The 19,059-nt window shown below is 37.4% G+C and overlaps 1 protein-coding gene across 1 annotated transcript; it reads right to left on the reverse strand.

Annotated features, from left to right (window-relative positions):
• Positions 1–14,911: 14,911 nt before the first annotated feature.
• LOC109018887 (putative calcium-transporting ATPase 13, plasma membrane-type) lies at positions 14,912–18,044 on the reverse strand. The gene has a single exon (XM_019001078.2). It carries the CDS (start codon positions 18,028–18,030, stop codon positions 14,998–15,000), a length of 3,033 nt encoding a protein of 1,010 aa, XP_018856623.2. The 5' UTR covers positions 18,031–18,044; the 3' UTR covers positions 14,912–14,997.
• Positions 18,045–19,059: the final 1,015 nt, after the last annotated feature.

Here is a 19,059-nt window from a genome sequence, read left to right on the forward strand (position 1 = left end):
AGTACAAAAATCTAACAAAGGAGGGCGTTATGCCTACCCCACCTACTACCTGCCGAAAGTATGGGAAGGTCGACGACAGAGAGTGCAAATTTGTATTGGTGGTATGCTTCAAATGTGGTTAGCCTGTCCATATGATTCGAGAATGCCCTTAAAATACAAAAGGAGGCATAAATGCTCGTAACCCTAGAAACAAGCCGAATCAGAGACCTCCTAACCCTCGGTGATATAGATGAGGAAGCACCAGGAGTTGAAGAAACAGAAGTCGTTACTGGTATTTTCCCTTAGTACTCCTCACTTTTTATAGAAACTAGCCCTTTTAATTTAGCTGCTAGGTATATGGTAGTTCATGATTATGTTCTAGGTAATGTCACACTATACAAATATACGACATGTGCCTTATTTGATTCTGGCGCAACGAGTCTTCCGTGTTAGCTACGTTTGCACGAATATGTATCCTATCGACATAATCATTTCCTTAGACCGTAGTAGTTACAATTCTTGATTGATTTACAGTAAAGTGCACTCGAGACCTTAGGAATTGCCCTCTAAGTCTAGATGGGAGGATTATGGAAGCATAACTTGTTACCTTCAGTCTTTTGAGGTTTGATTTGATATTAGGAATGAACTGGGTATCCAAATTCTATGCCAAGTTAGACTGCCAAAGGAAAGAGATTGTGTTTGACTCACCTGGGGTTGGTGGAGGAACCATAAAGGTTATTCCCTCTTTAGTTAGAAACTACATCGCTAACGGTAATTTGGCCTATCCAGTTGAAGACTCCAGTAGGGATAAAGAGATTCAAGGGATACCTGTACTTGAGGATTTTCCTAAGTAATTCACAGACAACTTACCAGGATTACCCCCAATTGGGAAACAGAGTTCGTTATAGATCTAGAACCTGCCACAAATAGAACACCATACCATATGGCCCAGTTAGAATTAAAGGAGTTTAAGGTTCAAATAGAGGAACATAGGCAACATCTTAGCTTAATGTTGGAGATACCGAAGGAGCATAGGTTGTATGCCAAGTTTAGCAAGTGTGGATTTTGGAAGTGAGGTTTCTAGGGCATGTGATTTCAAGTAAAGGAGTAGCGGTTGATCCGAGTAAGATTGAAGCGGTAGTGAATTGGCAATGTCTTACCTGTATACAGGAGGACTGAAATTTCTTAGAATTAGCCGGTTACTACCAAAAGTTTGTAGAGGGTTTCTCTAAATTATTAGGACCTCTCATCGCCCTAACCAGGAAGAACACCAGGTATGTCTGGACGGAGAGATGTGAGCAAAGTTTTTTGGAACTCAAGACAAGGCTCACAACCACATCGGTTTTAGCGCTGTCGGAACCACCTATGCCTTATGAGGTATTCAATGATGCATCTAAATTAGGAATTGGATGTGTGCATATGAAGATGAAGGCATTGTCACTTACGCTTCTCGACAACTTAGGAGCCATGAGCAGAATTACGCCACCCACAACATAGAGTTAGTCGCCGTAATTTTTGCCCTGAAGATCCGGAGTACATTTTGTTACAACTCAATCTGACATATGAGGAAGTTTCTATTTAGATTATGGATTGGAAAGCAAAGGAACTTGGGAATAACAAAATTCCTTTTGGTGAAGGTGCTTTGGTGAAATCACGACATTCAAGAAGCCACTTGGTAGAAGGAGGATAAAATAAAAATCAGTATCGACATGTCTCGAAGCAAGAGAGCGGCACAATGATCTATTCTGACTCCTAGGTAGGTATGGAGACAAAGAGAAGAGTGCAAAAGGAGGAGGTTGGTTAATATGGTTGCCTCTTATTGGATTCAAAGAGAAAAGTTGGAATATAATAGGACTTGCATTTTAGATCACGAAGGGAAGGGAAATATTAGAACCAGACGAGTATTACCACATGAGGAACGTCAACCACCCCTAAACCAGATCTAATTGGACTAGTGAGACCCGAACCTTAAACTCCAAGAAGAGAGTAATAACTTGACCAACCACGCACTACAGGATCTACCGGAATCTAGTCGAGAGGCCAAGCTACAACAAGCAAACCAGGAACCATTGTATCCTTTTATCTCTTCCACAGAGTTATCTGACTTTTCCATGCACCGTGAATATTTCGTGAGGAGGGATCTCCCAAGGTAGAGGACGAGCCGACTGAACATTGGAGGAGCGAGTTAATGCATACTATGACTCGAAGGAGGATACCTTCTTTTATCATACTCAGGAAGAGGTGTAAAATGATGAGGATGTTGCTGAGGATTCCTCATCTAGTTCGGGACTTTATAGTCTTTGGTAAGTATATAGTATATGTATGTTGCATGCTTTATTCATCCATATTCATACCCCGATTTCAAGGATGAAATCTTCTTTTAAGGTGGGAAGGATGTAACACCTCGCCTAAAAAGCTCCATAGGCCTTGACCTTAGTAGCCTTAATCCAAGTTAAAGAGCATTGATCAACTTCCACATGATTAGTGATATCTAAAATCATGTTCTAAGCTTAATTTCCTTGTTAATTATTTCTCACCTATTTTATCTGGACTTTATTATTTTTATTTTTATTTTTCATCATTCTTAGACTAAATTAGAAGATTAGTCTTGATCCAACACATGTCATCGTCCAAAATATCACAATCTGCCCCTTGATACATCACTTGGTGAATTATACCAATTTAGCCCCTAGTCCACGCCAATTTCATTCATTCCTAAAGGGTAGTTTTGTCTTTTAACACCTTACATTATCCCCTTATATGATATGAATCCGCGGGAATGGAGTCTCTTGAACCTACAATCAATTTGAAAACTCACCCAAGAAAGCCAAAATCAAGTCAATGGATGGAGAATCTAGACCCAATGAGAACTCGTTTCAAGAACCTAGATTATATTAAAATCTAGACCCGTTGAAGAACCTGTCTCAAGAACCTAGATTATAAGGAGGAATGCTACAAAGGTTGTGATTTGCCTTTGATAAATTCAAGAGTTCATGCAAGAACAAGAGGAGATAAAATCAACTCATAATGAATAAATTCATCAAATTTCATAAAACTCCTTAACATGAGGCTACAAAGAGTATTTAAACAAAAACCTAATTAAAACCCTAGCCAAAATAAAGACCTTTCTTCCAAAAATACCGTTGGATGAATAGTGCCACGGCTAAAGTACCGCGGCTACAGTAACTCAACTACAGTACTTCTTTAAACCCTAGTTCCTAAAAGTAACTTTTCAAATAAGCCCTTGGCCAAAATACAAGGTCTTCCCAAAAATCTTAGTTCATAAGAAATAAGCCCAATTATTCTAGACTAATTCCTATAACTAATAAAATAAACCCCTTTAATGAAATAAACAAGTCCAAGGCCTTCAATCACATAATCATAATAATAGGCCATAATTTATGTTGCACTCTTCCATAGCTTGTATCACATGGATGATCACTAGATTTCCTTCCCTCAAACCCATCTTGAATATTCGGCACTTGCTAGATTCGTCTCAAGTGGATTGCATCAATCCTTGCATTGCTTCCTTGATCTTCTTAGCTATTGATCTTATAATTGGCCCATTTGGAACTTGCAAAGGATCTTTAAGACTAGGTCCACCTTGGTTCCCATCATTCTCCCTCTCCTCAAAAGGAATCGACCTCGAATCTCTCCCTACATCAAAGGGAAAAATGTTAGTAATATTGAAAATAGCATAAACATGATACTTACCTATAAGATCCACTTTATATGCATTTTCACTAATTTTTTCAAGAATTTTAAAAGGTCCATCCAAGCTACTCCTATCATCAACAAGCAAAAGCATCAAAGCTAAAGGAGTAACTGGATTCAAACCATAAATAATTTCAAAGGGAGAGTAAGAAATAGTAGTATGTAAGGTTTTATTATATGCACATTCTAATAAGGACAAATGATACTCCTGCAAACGTTCATGTAACAATTCAATGAATGTTAAATGATACTTCTACAAACGTTCGTGAAACACACCTAAAGTTTTCCTTACACCAAAATGACCACTCCAATTATATGCAAACTCAATAAATGACAAGCAATACTCCTACAAACATTCATGCAACATGTAAATGAATGACAAATGATAATTCTACAAATGTTCATGCAACACGTCAATGAATGGCAAATGATACTTCCACAAACGTTCACTGTAATGCCCCCAAATTCTGCTTGGGATCGGACGGATATCCGAAGTGTCGGGACATGCAACACAAGGTTACTTGCCCCCGTTCATGACATATAAGATGCAATGTTCCTAATATGCATCTAGCATTATGCAATATTTGCAGCGGATAATTTTTTTTTTTTTTTTAGCAATACTATGCACCAAACTTATAATATCCCAAATAGTTAAAATATAAACCATGCATACTTAAAACATCCACGATTACAGCACGGGTCGTAGAAGACTGTAATCTCAAAAAAACGGAGACCTGACTCCATATTTACATTGCCAAAATACACTATTAAGCTAGTTCGTTGAGTAACTCGTGTAACTCGACTAATGATGCTGGAATACTATCGAAAGACCTAACTATGGAGGTTGCAAGCTCCGTGTTGCGTCTAGTCAACCTCCTCCGGTTTGCCAGTGTCTGCTCCTTGCTCTAATCCTGACACATCGCCTGCCATTCGGGGGGAATGGTAGTTGGGACTACCACAGTAACATTTGATTACAAATCTCAGCAAGTTAACATGAAACTTCCCCACAGGTTAATGATGCATACATGGCAGTAAAAGCATGAATGCATAATCAAAGTCATAAGTAAGCATAGCATAACTTGATATATAGCATGGCATAATGACATAACTTGAACTGAAACTAAAACTTAACTTGATGTGACATGGTATGTACGTGAACTTAAAACATAACATGGACGAGCAACATAGCATGAATGTCAACTTGAAACATAACATGAACTTGAAACTTAGCATGAACGTGAACATACGTAATTTGAACATGAACTTGAGCACAATATAACATAAACGTGAACTTAAAACATAACGTGAATGTGAACATGACATAACATGAATGTGAACTTGAACATAACATGAACATGAACATGAACATAACATGACATAAACATAAACTTGAAATATATTCTTATCTCATGGGGTCACCATGATTGAATAATCTTATCTCATGGGGTTACCACATGATGCGTATTCTTATCTTATGGGGTTACCATGATTGACATGAACTTAAAACTTGACATGAATATAAACTTGAACATAACATAACGTGAAACATGACTTGAACGTGAAATACATGAACTTGGAATCTTATTCAATAGACTTAATAAATAAAAGTGACCATACGTGTGCTACACGGGTCCCCATGAGCCGTGTGTCCCTGCCGATTACTACATCACAACACAGGTGTCTATACTAGCTGTGAGTACGTTAATATGTACTGCACAGTTGCTGTGGCCCCACATATTCTACATGTCACAATTGTTGTGTCTCACGTAGTGTATGCTCTAGGCCCCATGAATTGTTTGTGTCACACTTGATGCAGACACACGTAACATAAAGTGTGGCTCCATTGGCATTAATGCCTAGCGCACTTCGGTGACTAGCTAGTTAGGCCCCATTTGCAACCTGTTGATTGTACTTCGTCAACCCAGCAAATTTCACACCTATTTAGTCACTCCAACATGAAGAAAGGAGTTCCACTAGGATGTTATCCTATCCTAGCGCTTAGGGTCATGATTGACATGAGTAACTTAGCTGGCATACATGACATTTCGTAACGTGACGTGACATGAACGTAAGATGAAAAACATAACATACTTTGAGACATAAATGTACTAGACAACATTTCATAATATGGTATACATGTAACAGACAATATTTTGTAACATGACATAACATGTAACAGACAATATTTCGTAATATGACATAACATGTGATAGTGAATATTACATGACATGACATACATGTAACAGAGGGCATACGTAATGTGACATACTTGCAACAAATAGTAACATGAGACATAATATATTGTGTAACAGATAAGTATTTCATGACAGAATAATTTGTATAATAGATAAACATGTGATGATGGCATGGAATGGCATATATAACAACATACGAACATAAATTGTAGTTCCCTTACCCATCACACATATACAGTAAACTAATAATAAATTAAGAGCTAACTTATCTCGATCGTCGTGTTCTATGAGAATAAAGCGCAAAACACAAGAAACTGTAAAAGGGTATTATAAAAGTTTAAAATTTAATTACTAACAATTATAAATATGAAAAGAGACAACTTAGAGTAAAATTACTATTTTACCCTCTACATGTGGAAAAATGACCATTTTACCCTTAACTTAAGGATTTTACATCCTAACTCAAAAACTTACCAAAATTTACATTCCTCATGTAATTTTGTCCTAGACTCAAATATCAACTTAGAAAAATTTAAAATCATTCACAACTATGGAAAACTCACAATGGCCGAAACATTCATAGGTCATTTCTCTTGATTTTGGTTGCAATTTCTTCCATCTTCAAAACCCATGATTAAACCAAAATTTTGTAACAAGGATCTTCCTATCCTAAGTTTAAAAATACACTTAAAATATCCATTAAGAAAAAGCTAATCATCAACACCAAACATTTTACAAAAAAGTAAACCCTTAAATCACAAGTTTTGACCTAAATAAAAAAATCTCCCAGAATTCCCAAAAAATCAAATCTTACTTCTAACATATTCATAACATCTTCCTAAGATTAAATATGCTTTAAATCATCAAACAAAAGTCACCAAACATCATAAAACAACACTAGGAGTTTTTAGTTTTACACTTAGTCCAAAAACAGAAACTTTTCTCTCAACTAACTTTGATCAACTCTTGATCCATGGCTTAAAGACATGTGATCTTTAAACTAAAACATATCATGGTTTAAAAATGTGTCCTAAAGAAGATCCAACCATCAAACTTAAAATCATATGGCTAAAACTCAATAAAACATGAATCTAACCCAAAAACATCAAATCTTAGGCCTAACCAAAATTCTCTTGCATAGAAAAATCATATCTTTAAAACTGATGCTAAATATCTTCCAAATAACCTCCTAACATGTATATAAGAGGCTTAGGATCATCTCATAAAAATATCAAAGCCTTTGGAATAAGATCAAACCACGAAATATTCAAACTTTCCCGAAACAAAAATGGTGTTTCCACTTCCAGTTTTCAATTTTGTAAATTTAAGGAAATCTATCATCAAAAGCTTTATCCATGCCACAAAACCTCAATGAAAATTCATACACACATGCTAACAACACTCCATAAAATTTTTGGACCAAGATATATCGATTTGCTTGGTCAAAAATGGTAAAACAAAACATACTCTCTAGTTTCACGCCTAGAATGACCTTTCCATGGTTAAAAATAATTTTGACTGAGCAAATGAGCATATAATGAGACTAATAAGATATCCACAGAAACTACACTCAAAGATGAACAACTTTTATGAGGAGTCATTATGAGAAAATACTTACAAGGGGTCTAAAATCTCCATGCAATAAGACCTAGGATTCTGCCCCAGAGAGCTCTTTTGAGCTTCTCTCAAAGAACTGGGTGAAGAATTAGTAAAATGGAGTGAAATGTGCCTTGCACGATTTAGACTCCTGGAGGGGGAAGTTATGGGCTTGAATGACCCTTGATTGGAGTTGGGTATGTGGCATAAAGTGGAGAATAGAGAGGAGCAAGGACTGCTTGCAGCAGCTGTGAGAGATGGAGGTTGATGGAGTGGAATTCTCCTTAACATCAAGGTACTATTGGGTATAGCCAATGGTAGTGGATGGTTTGCCATGTGCGGGAGGAAACTTCTTTAAGAAGCTTTGCCAAGGTGGCCAAATTCGTGGGCCTTGGTGGGCCCCAACCAAGTGGGCTTCAATTTGGGGTTTAAAGGGGGTTTGGTTAGGGTTTGAGGTGTTATCAAGCCCAAATCTAATTTTTCTTGACCCAATCAAATTTCCAAGGTTTAAAAGGTTGGATAATTATGTCATAACAAGGATTTGATATATTAATAGCATGTAGAAATGATTTAATCAAATGATTAAACACAATGCTAGAAATCATGTTAGAATGGGTTTGGAGGCCAACTTTAGGGTTTCGGTTTTGACAAAGCTTTTAGGGTTTCAATTGGATTCCAACCATTTGGAGTTTCGCTAGGATTGAAACCTTCTTTGGTCTGGCACAATTTGGTTGATCAGATGAAACAAAGCTTTGCTTTGGTGGCATTATCTCACATCTTGATTTCCTCACAAATCTATCTAATGGTTCCTCTTTGTGCCAAGTGTCTAATACCATTCATTATGTGTGGCTAAGATCTTACCAATGGTCCAAATAAAACTTCTCTAACCTAATTTGGACATTCCACGCTGTGATTTTTAAAACACTGTATTGGTTGCGCTTATCCAAGCTACTATTCACTCAGAAACAAAAGCATAATAAACTTAGTACTGAAAGTTCTAAATATTCATATTAACATATAGTAAAAATCGTTTACCGAAATTCAACCCCGAGTGCCCCTAAAAATAATTTCACAATTTTGAACAAGCGTTTCGTCCGAAATTATGAAAATTGGCTACATCAAAATCTTAAATAATCAACTGAGTCTAATGGTGTAAATCATAATGCATTCTGACACTTTTAACTACCTCAAATAATTAAACTCATATTTCTAGCACACAGTGAGTGATAACACTGATTATGTTGATAGACTAAAACCTGCGCGATTGGTCGATTCGTAAAAATTTAGGAGTTTTCACGAGGTTCCTAAAGTCAATAGAAATTCCATTAGTGAATTTCTAGAGGACTGTTACATTCACGCAACACATCAAAAGTCTTCCTTACACCAAAGTTACTCAACAAATCACCATGTCTATCACACACAAGCAACTTACGCATAAACCTAGTAGGCACACGAAATCTATTCTCTCTAAACAAGTATCAATCTAGTTTATAGAACTTACCAAAAGATACTTTCTCACATGTTCTGTGACGCCAGCAGATTCCGCTTGGGATCGGACGGATATCTGAAGCGTCGGGACATGCAACACAAGGTTACCTGTCCCCGTTCATGACATATAAGATGCAATGTTCCTAACATGCATCTAGCATTATACAATATTCGCAGCGGATAATTTTTTTTTAAAAGCAATACTATGCACCAAACTTATGATATCCCAAATACTTACAACATACTTCATACATAAAGACATACTAAACAACTAAGATCACAACACTAGTCCAAAATGGTTGTGAACAAAAGAGTGCTGGAGATTGAACTCCACAAAATACAATTAGCAACCTAAGGCAACTACATCTAAGTCACACCGTCGCTTAGTCGACCGTTTCCAATTGGTCATTTTTTGGTTCTCCTTCAGATCCTGTAACAAAATCTACCATTCAGGGGGAATGGTAGTTGGGACTACCACAGTGAGATTTGATTACAAATCTCAGCAAGTTAACAAAAAACTTCACACAGGTTAATGATGCATGCATGAATGCACAATCAAAATCAATAGTAAACATAACATAACTTGACATAACATGGCATGAAATAATAAGCATAACATGACTTGACATAACATGGCATGGAATAATAAGCATAACGTGACTTGACATAACATCGCATGAGTTGACATAACTTGAACTGGAACTGAAACTTAGCTTGACGTGACATAAACGTGAAACTTGACATGAACGTAAATTTGAATATAACATAATGTGAAACATGACTTGAACGTGAAATACATGAACTTGGAATCTTTCTCGGTAGACTTAATTAATTGACCATATGGGTGCTACACAAGTCCCCTTAAGCCGTGTGTCCCTACCGATTACCGCATCACAACACAAGTGTCTATACCAGCTATGAGTGCGTTAATACGTACTCCACAGTTGTTGTGGCTCCACGTATCCTACGTGTCATAATTACTGTGTCTCACGTAGTGTATGCTCCACAGTTGTTGTGGCCCCATGAATTGTTTGTGCCACACTTGCTATGGACACATGTAACATAAGTGTGGCACCATTGGCGTTAGTGTCTGGCGCGCTCTGGTGACCAACTAATTAGGCCCCATTCGCAATCTGTTGACTGTACTTCGTCAACCCAGGGAATTTCACACCTATTTAGACACTCCAGCGTGAACAAAGGAGTTTCACTAGGATATTACCCCATCCTAGCGCTTAGGGTCGTGATTGACATGAATAACTTAACAAGATTGTTCTCGAGATACACAAACTGTATTCGAGACGGGATGACATGGATACGAAAAGACAGAAGTCCTGACGTAGCGTAACGTGACATGAACGTAAGATGACAGACATGACATAGTTGGGACATAAATGTAACAGAGTACATTTCATAACATAGCATACATGTAACATGTAACATTTCATAACATGGCATATCATATAATAAACAATATTTCTTAACATGGTGTAACATGTGACTGTGAATATTACGTGACATGAAATACATGTAACAGATGGCATACTAGACTTAACATGACATACTTACAATGTATAGGAATACGTGACAGAATATCTTGTGTAACAGATGAATAATTCATGACAGAATAAATTCTGTGTAACAGATAAATATGTAATGACTTGGCATGGCACATATGATATAACATGCATACATACAATTTAGTTCCCTTACTCATCACTCATACACATTAAACTGATAGTAAGTTAAAAGTTAACTTACCTCGATCGACGCGTTCTACTATAATAAAGCGCGAAACACGAGGAACTGTAAAATGTTATTCTAAAAGTTAGAAATTAATTACTAACAATTAGAAATGTGAAAAGAGACAACTTAGAGTAAAATTACCATTTTACCCTCTACATGTGGACAAATGACCATTTTACCCCTAACTTAAGGATTTAATATCCTAATTCCAAAAATTACCAAAATTTACATTCCTCATGTAAATTTTGTCCCAAACTCAAATATCAACCCAGAAAAATTTAAAACCAATCACAACTATGAAAAACTCACTATGGCCGAAACCTACATAGGCCATTTGTCTTATTTTGGTTGCAATTCTTTCAAGTTCCAAAACTCATGAATAAACCAAAATCTTGTAACAAAGATTTTCCTATCCTAAGTTTAAAAACACCCTTAAAAATATCCATTAAGAAAAACTAATTATCAACACCAAACTTTTTGTAAAAAGAGACCCAAACTTTTTAACAAAAAGTAAACCTTAAATCACAAGTTTTGACCTTAATAAAAACATCTCCAAGAATTCCAAAAAAAATCAAATCTTACTTCTAACATATTCATAACATCATCCTAAGATCAAACATGCTTTAAATCATCAAACAAAACTCACCAAAAATCACAAAACAACACTTGGAGTTTTTGGTTTTAAACTTAGTCCAAAACAGAAACTGTTTTTCCCAACTAACTTTGATCAATCTCTTGATTCATGGCTTAAAGACATGTGATCTTCAAACTAACACATCACATGGTTTAAAAATGTGTCCTAAAGAAGATCCAACCATCAAACTTAAAATCACATGGCTAAAATTTAATAAAACATGGATCTAACTCAAAAACATCAAAGTTTAGGCCTAACCGAAATCCTCTTGCATAGAAAATCATATCTTTAAAAAATAATACTAGATATCTTCGAAATAACATCCTAACATGTATATAAGAGGCTTAGGATTATCATATAAAAATATCAAAGCCTTTGGAATAAGATTAAACCACGAAATATTCAAACTTTCACAAAACAGAAACTGTTTTTCCACTTCCAGTTTTCAAGTTTCTAACTCTAAGAAAATCTATCATCAAAAGCTTTATTCAAGTAACAAAACCTCAATGAACATTCATAAACACATGTTAACCACACTCCATAAAATTTTCGGACCAAGATATGTCCATTAGCTTGGTCAAAACTTCCAAAACATAACATACTCTCCAGTTTCACGCCCAGAATGACCTTTCCAAGGTTAAAAATACTTTTGACCGATCAAATGAGCATGGAATGAGACTAATAATATATCCACGGAAACTAGACTCAAAGACGAACAACTTATATGAAGGAGTAATCGTGAGATAATACTTACAAGGGATCACAAATAGCCACGCAAAAATACCCAGAAATCTGCCCGAGAGAGCTCTTTTGGGTTTCTCTCTAAGAACGGGGGAAATAAGTGATAAAATGGAGAGAAGTGTGTCTTGCACGACTTTAGAGTTCTGGAGGGGGAAGTTATGGGCTTGAATGACCCTTGATTGGAGGTGGCTATGTGACATAAAGTGGAGAATAGAGAGGGGCAGAGACTGCCTGCAGCAGCTGTGAAAGATGGAAGTTGATGGAGTGGATTTCTCCTTCACATCAAGGCACTATTGGATGCAGCCAATGGCAGTGGATGGTCTGCCATGTGGGGGAGGAAACTTCTCCAAGAAGCTTTGCCAAGGTGGCCAATTTCGTGGGCCTTGGTGGGCCCCACCAAGTGGGCTTTAATTTGGGGTTTAAAGGGGGTTTGGTTAGGGTTTGAGATGCTATCAAGCCCAAAATCAATTTTTCTTGGCCCAATCAAATTCCCAAGGTTTAAAAGGTTGAATAATGATGTCATAACAAGGATTTGATTAATTAATAGCATGTGGAAGTGATTTAATCAAGTGATTAAACACAATGCTAGAAATCGGATTAAAAAGGGTTTGGAGGCCCAACTTTAGGGTTTGGGAAAACCATTTAGGGTTTTGGTTTCAACCAAGTTTTTTGGGGTTTCAAATGGATTCCAACCATTTAGGGTTTTGCTAGGGTTGAAACCCTCTTTGGTCTGGCACAATTTGGTTGAACAGATGAAACACAGCTTTGCTTAGGTAGCATAATCTCCCACCTTGATTCCTTCACAAATCTATCTAATGGATCTTTTGTACCAAGTGTCTAATACCATTTACTATGTGTGGCTAAGATCTTGCCAAGTGTCCAAATAAAACTTTTCTAACCTAATTTGGACATTTCACACTGTGATTTTGAAAACACTGCAATGGGTGCGCTTATCGAGGTTACTATTCACTCTAAAAGAAACATAATAAACTTAGGACTAAAAATTTCTAAATATTCCTATTAACCTATAGTGAAAATCGTTCACCGAAATTCAACCCCGAAGTTCCCCTAAAAATAATTTCACAATTTCCAACAGACATTTCGTCCGAAATTATGAAAATAGGCTATTGCGCCATAAAATCCTAAATAATGCACTGAATCTAATGGCACAGACCATAACTCATTCTGACACTTCTAACTATCTCAAATAATTAAACCCATAATCTAGCACCATAGAGAGTGATAACACTGATCATGATGACAGACTAAAACCTAAGCGATTGGTCGATTCGTAAAAACTTATGGGTTTTCACGAGATTCCTAAAGTCAATAGAAATTCCACCAATGAATTTCTAGTGGGCTATTACACTCAAGCAGTCCCCCCATCCAACGTAATCCTCCCTTACATCCACAACAATAACTCTCCCAATCGAACTCCCCACTACCACTCCAGTATCATGATTTATGCTTGCGAAGGGAAGGTTGTGTAATCTGGCCCAAAAAAACTCAATCTCAAACTTCATGAGATGTAGTTGAGTCAATCCATCAAATGCCTTCAGAACAAAGACATGATTATTGAATAACCAAGGTCTTCCCTCCAGTATCCGGTTCTTGTCATTCAGAGTCGCGAAGGTAAGAGTAAAACAATTATATCTAAATTCTTTGAATATAACTAGGCCACTTACCTCCCAGATCTTCTCCATCGTCTTCCTGACCACCTCACTCCCAATCGCATGATCGATGAAGATCTTGCCTACTACGCTCTCTGAGTACACCACGCCACTTTGTGTCTTTTGTCTTTAGCTCAATCGAGGCATTCTCCTTCTCGTTAAGATGTAACCGCTCCCAAACTTCCTCTAGAACTTCCATCCTCATCCCTGAATTCACAGCATAATCAGGGACTAACCACCCCCCACTCCACTACTGAAGCAGGCACAGACTCTGGCACCACCTCTAACCATTTTTTGAAAAAATGTCGAGAGAGGAGATTTCTTCCTCGTTAATTTTTACCTTATTGTCTATATTTGACTCACCTTATATATATATTGTAATGTATTATCTAGGTTAGATTCCCAATTTAATATATGGCCAGTTTTATGGTAGCCAGGCTATGAGTTCTACTTTTTTGCGATTCTATTACCAAGTTTGGATAAATCGCTTTCACGTATTGATCTTAAATATTTGAGAAGATTACAAATGATAAGAAAATAATGTATTGAACAAAACACGGGATCAATCATATCGCCCCTACCAATTCATGCTATCCAAGCATTTGAGGATGCGGTGTACTCATTTGTCATGTGTGTGTGTGTGTATCTATATATATAGATATAGATTTGTTAAATGAAATGACTTTTATGTTTACTACATGAAGAAAAATAATTATTTGTGATGAGTTATAATTTGCGATGAAAATGACTATTTACAATGAGAATGGAGGTGAAAGATACAAATTGCAACTTTGCAAGGTATTGGTTAAGATAGTTTGTGATGCTGCAAATTAAGTTTACCTTTATAGAGTTTTAGACCCCGTTTGGATTTATAGTTGATCTCAACTCATTTCATATCATCTAATCATTACAATTTTCACAAATTCTCATATAAAATACAATAAACAATTCAACTTTTTCAAATCTCAAAACAATAATAATATTAAAAAGATAATATTCTAATAATATTTTATTTAACTTTCATATCAACTAATTATCCAAATCACACTTTAGTAGGCCTGCCAATAGATATAGAAATTCTTGAATCCAAGAGTAGTTAAGACTATCTAATTCTTCGTTACGTACAATAGTACAACTACTTGATTGCACTAATTAAACAGATTATATTTGTTGAGAAACGAAGTTTAATATCATACGGGTACAATCACTAAGAGTCAAGCCGAACTGGATTTCATCATCAATCCTTGATTGAAACCGGAATGAACTTGACAAGCCAACCTATTGGCCATGACAAAGCTGCAAGTCCAATGCAAGCACCCCATTGCCCCCAGTCCAATCTCTGAGTGTTGGCAAACCTTTTCAGGGACTCCACCATAATCACTTGAATAACTATGGTAATTCCAATTATTGCTAAAAACATCTTGTTGGTTAGTAAACCCGTGAATATATTCTTCTTCTCCAGTTTCCTTGCATTAAATTCGTTGAAGACTTGGAAGAGGACAAAAGAATTGAAAATGAGGGTGCTATTTACCTTCTTGTCTACACCAAAGATGGATACTCCTTTGAAATGTAAAACCAGTACAATGGTAACTTGATACAGAGCTTGGGCGATGAGATTCCTCCACATGATTATGGTTATAAGTGGCTCAGATCGACCAACCGGTGGCTTTTTCATGAGATCATTAGTGGGTTTTTCAGTGGCCAAAGCCAAAGCTCCCAAGGTGTCCATTATCAGGTTCACCCACAGTAGCTGCACTGCAGTAAGTGGAACCTTACCGGAAGCAATGGCCGCAACAAGGTTGATAATAAGGGCAGCAGTATTTACTGTCAGTTGAAACTGAATGAATTTTTGAATATTGCTGTATACACATCTTCCCCACCTCAAAGCTGTCTCTACAGAGGTAAAATTATCGTCTAGAATTACTATATCCGAGCTTTCTTTTGCCACTTCAGTTCCTTGGATTCCCATGGAGAGCCCAATATCAGCTTCCTTTAGAGCAGGCGCATCGTTAGTTCCATCGCCTGTGACTGCAACTACATGGCCTTTCTGCTTCAAGCACTGTACCATCAGAAGCTTGTCAAAGGGGGTTGACCTGGCCATTACAAGGATTTTATTGATCTTTTCCATTCTCTCTTCAGGTGAGTAATGTCTGAAGTGCACCCCTTCTACTACAGATTCATGGTCCAGATTCTCATCAACATTAAGAATCCCGCATTCAATAGCTATAGCCCTTGCTGTGTGCACATTGTCACCGGTGATCATTTTGATGTTAACACCAGCGGCTCTGCAAGATTCTACTGCTGTTTTGACTTCCAGCCGACATGGGTCTTTCAAGCCAACTAACCCTAGAAAGGTGAGTCCATTTTCTTCAAGCTTCTCAAGAATCTGTCCATCTTCTTCTGCCATTTCTTTGTGGGCAAAGGCAATGCATCGGAGGCTTTTTGCTGCCATGTTCTTAATAATAGTCCCCAGCTGTAGTCTTTCTTCCTCGCCAATGGTTTTCCGCATCCCAGCTCTATCGTAATAAGTTGAACAAGAGGCTAGTATCATCTCAGCAGCTCCCTTCCAGTGGGTATGAATAGTCTTCTCACCGTTCTCCTTCACCAAAACTCCGCTTTTCTTTTTCAGTGAATTGAAGGCCTCTACATGGATTGTCTCATAATTTTGCTTAACTTCTTCGATATCCATTGCCAAACTAAACACAGCCCAAGAAAGTATTGCTTTTTCGGTTGGGCTACCCGAAATCTCTGGAATTGATGCAGAATGTGGTTTATAAATCATACCACCCGTGTTCAAACCAACCGCTTGATGCAAGAACTTGAGAACATTGTTTGCCATATCAAAAGAAGTATAATCCCTGAGTGCTTCCTTTCCAAGCCAAAATTCTGTGACTTCCATTTCGTTTAATGTAAGTGTTCCTGTTTTGTCTGTGCAGATGGTTGTGGCTGAGCCCATTGTCTCACAAGCAGATAGTTTTCGGACCAGGGCATGATCAGCCATCATCCGCTTCATAGAATAAGCCAGAGTTAGAGTAAGAGCCAAAGGCAAGCCTTCAGGAATAGCCACAACGATAATAATCACAGCAGCAGCAATCATGCCCACCACTGCATTCATAACGTCACCAAACATTGTCTTGGTGCCAATGAATTCCCTATTTCCCCCGTCATCTTTGGTATTTCCTGTGAAGTATCGAATCAGGAGAACTGCAAGAACAAGTGCAGCCACCACGAACCCAACATTCCCAATACATGAAGATAGCTTGCTGAGGCGTGCTTGCAATGGCGTCTCCTCTTTCAAGTCGCGGTTTGTCGAACTCATCATCCGACCCCATGCAGTGTTCATGCCAACAGAAGTGACAAGCATGAAACCGAAGCCATCCGTCACCTTTGCGCCCGATAGCATAAAGGGACTCCTTTCATATATCTCAATAAGGTCAATTTCTCCGGTCATGCTAGACTCATCCACCTCCAAGGAATGCCCTTCCAAGAACAACCCATCTGCGGGAATCCGATCACCAATCTTCAAGTACACAATATCACCCACAACAACTTCAAAGATCGATATTGGCCGCCGCCTCCCATTTCTCACAACTTCCACTCTTATATCACTACTCTTTTCAGAAAGCTTGTCGAATTGTCTTGATTGCCGAAAGTTGCTCACTGCTGACACAGAGACAACCATAATGACAGCAAGAATGATACTTCCGCCTTCGTACCACCCATCTCTCCAGCCATGTTGTTTGATCCCGAAAGTAAGAGATAGTACAGCACATACCATAAGTATAATAATAGTTGTATCTTTAAAAGCTGCTGACAAGAAACTAAGGAAGCCTTTTGCAGGTGGATTTCGGTATGTATTTTCACCAAAAACAATCTTTCGTTGGATAAGATCTGTTTCACCACCATTAATACCATCTCTTACATCACTTCGAAGAATTGAAGCAATATCTTTAACCCCTCCAATCTGACTCAAAGACTCAAAGTTTTTGTCTCTTACCATGTCACTAAACATTTTTGGATCAACGTTAAAATATGAAGCCGGTTTTCCGCGCGAAGAATTCTCCTTAAGGCGGTGCACATCGATGGTAACGTAGGATAGGGTGCGCAAGAGAGGACCAGTCTTGTTAAGAATTTTCTTGGACAAAGAAGTAAGAACCCTGGTGAAGTATATGGCTGTGATAGCCAACCGCCACCTCCGTTTGTGCATCTTAGAGATCACCGGCTGGTCTTCTTGAACACGGGTGGCTATTTGGTCAGTTGTTCGAACCATCGTAGCAGACTTGAAAACGGAGAAAAATGTTTGTGATAGTGTGAGAGAGTATAGCGTCTTAGGATACTTAGAAATTAGTAATTCAGAGTCATCCTAAAAGCTAGCAGAGATAATAAACTTATGGTCAGAAGTTTCCTCGTAGTTTCTCACTAGACTACTGCTTCTACTGAAGTCGTAATAGTGCTTGCCCATGACAGTTCTTTTGGGATATTGTAAAACTTAATTAGTTAATAGAGTATTAAAATAGAGATCTGTAGGTTCATTCTCGGTAATTGATGTAACATGCACGCACAGTTTTTGTCATAAACATAGCTAGACGTGATGATCATGCATGTGCTAGTTAATTCGTTCTGTTTCTGTGGATTCTATAAAAGCCAGCTTTCGAATAACTCTTTAAATTTTATGTACCCTTCGGCTGGTGGGACCTATCTTTGGAGTCTCTTTAAATTCTATCGGTTTAAATTCTTGGCCCAACAAACCTGAATTTCCAGGCCTTTTTCGTAGAACTTTCTCTTCTCCTCAAGTACCAGTACATGTCCCATACTTAGTGATAGTATTATTTACCTGATCTCATGTCAATTTTTTAAGAGGAAAACAAATAAAAATTAAGTATCTAACGGTTTTACAATATTTTTCATAATTTACAAATGACTTTGTAGATAGATGGACATTCTTGAAGGGATAATTCAAAATCTAAGTATTTTTAGTCCTCAAATATTGACGATTCTGAAATATATTACCAAAAACAGATGTATTCCAAGATTTCAAGGCCAATATTAGTCTCTTGAGTCTAATAGAGAGACGAACTAAACCCCAACAAAAACAATCTGAACCCCATGAAGCTTTTATACATGACTGGAAATTAGAGTGAAGTGTCAACAATCTCTTAAATTTGAAAGAAGAGAAAAAATATTACCATCTTTGGTTTTAGAAAGATTTTCCAGTTCGAGAGGTGGATGATCAGAAAAAACTCTGTTTAGATGAGAAACTCTACTGTTAGACAGAGATAGCATGCACCAAATTAACTCT

Source organism: Juglans regia, chromosome 9 (genome assembly GCF_001411555.2).
Source record: "Juglans regia cultivar Chandler chromosome 9, Walnut 2.0, whole genome shotgun sequence".
NCBI lineage: Eukaryota > Viridiplantae > Streptophyta > Magnoliopsida > Fagales > Juglandaceae > Juglans > Juglans regia.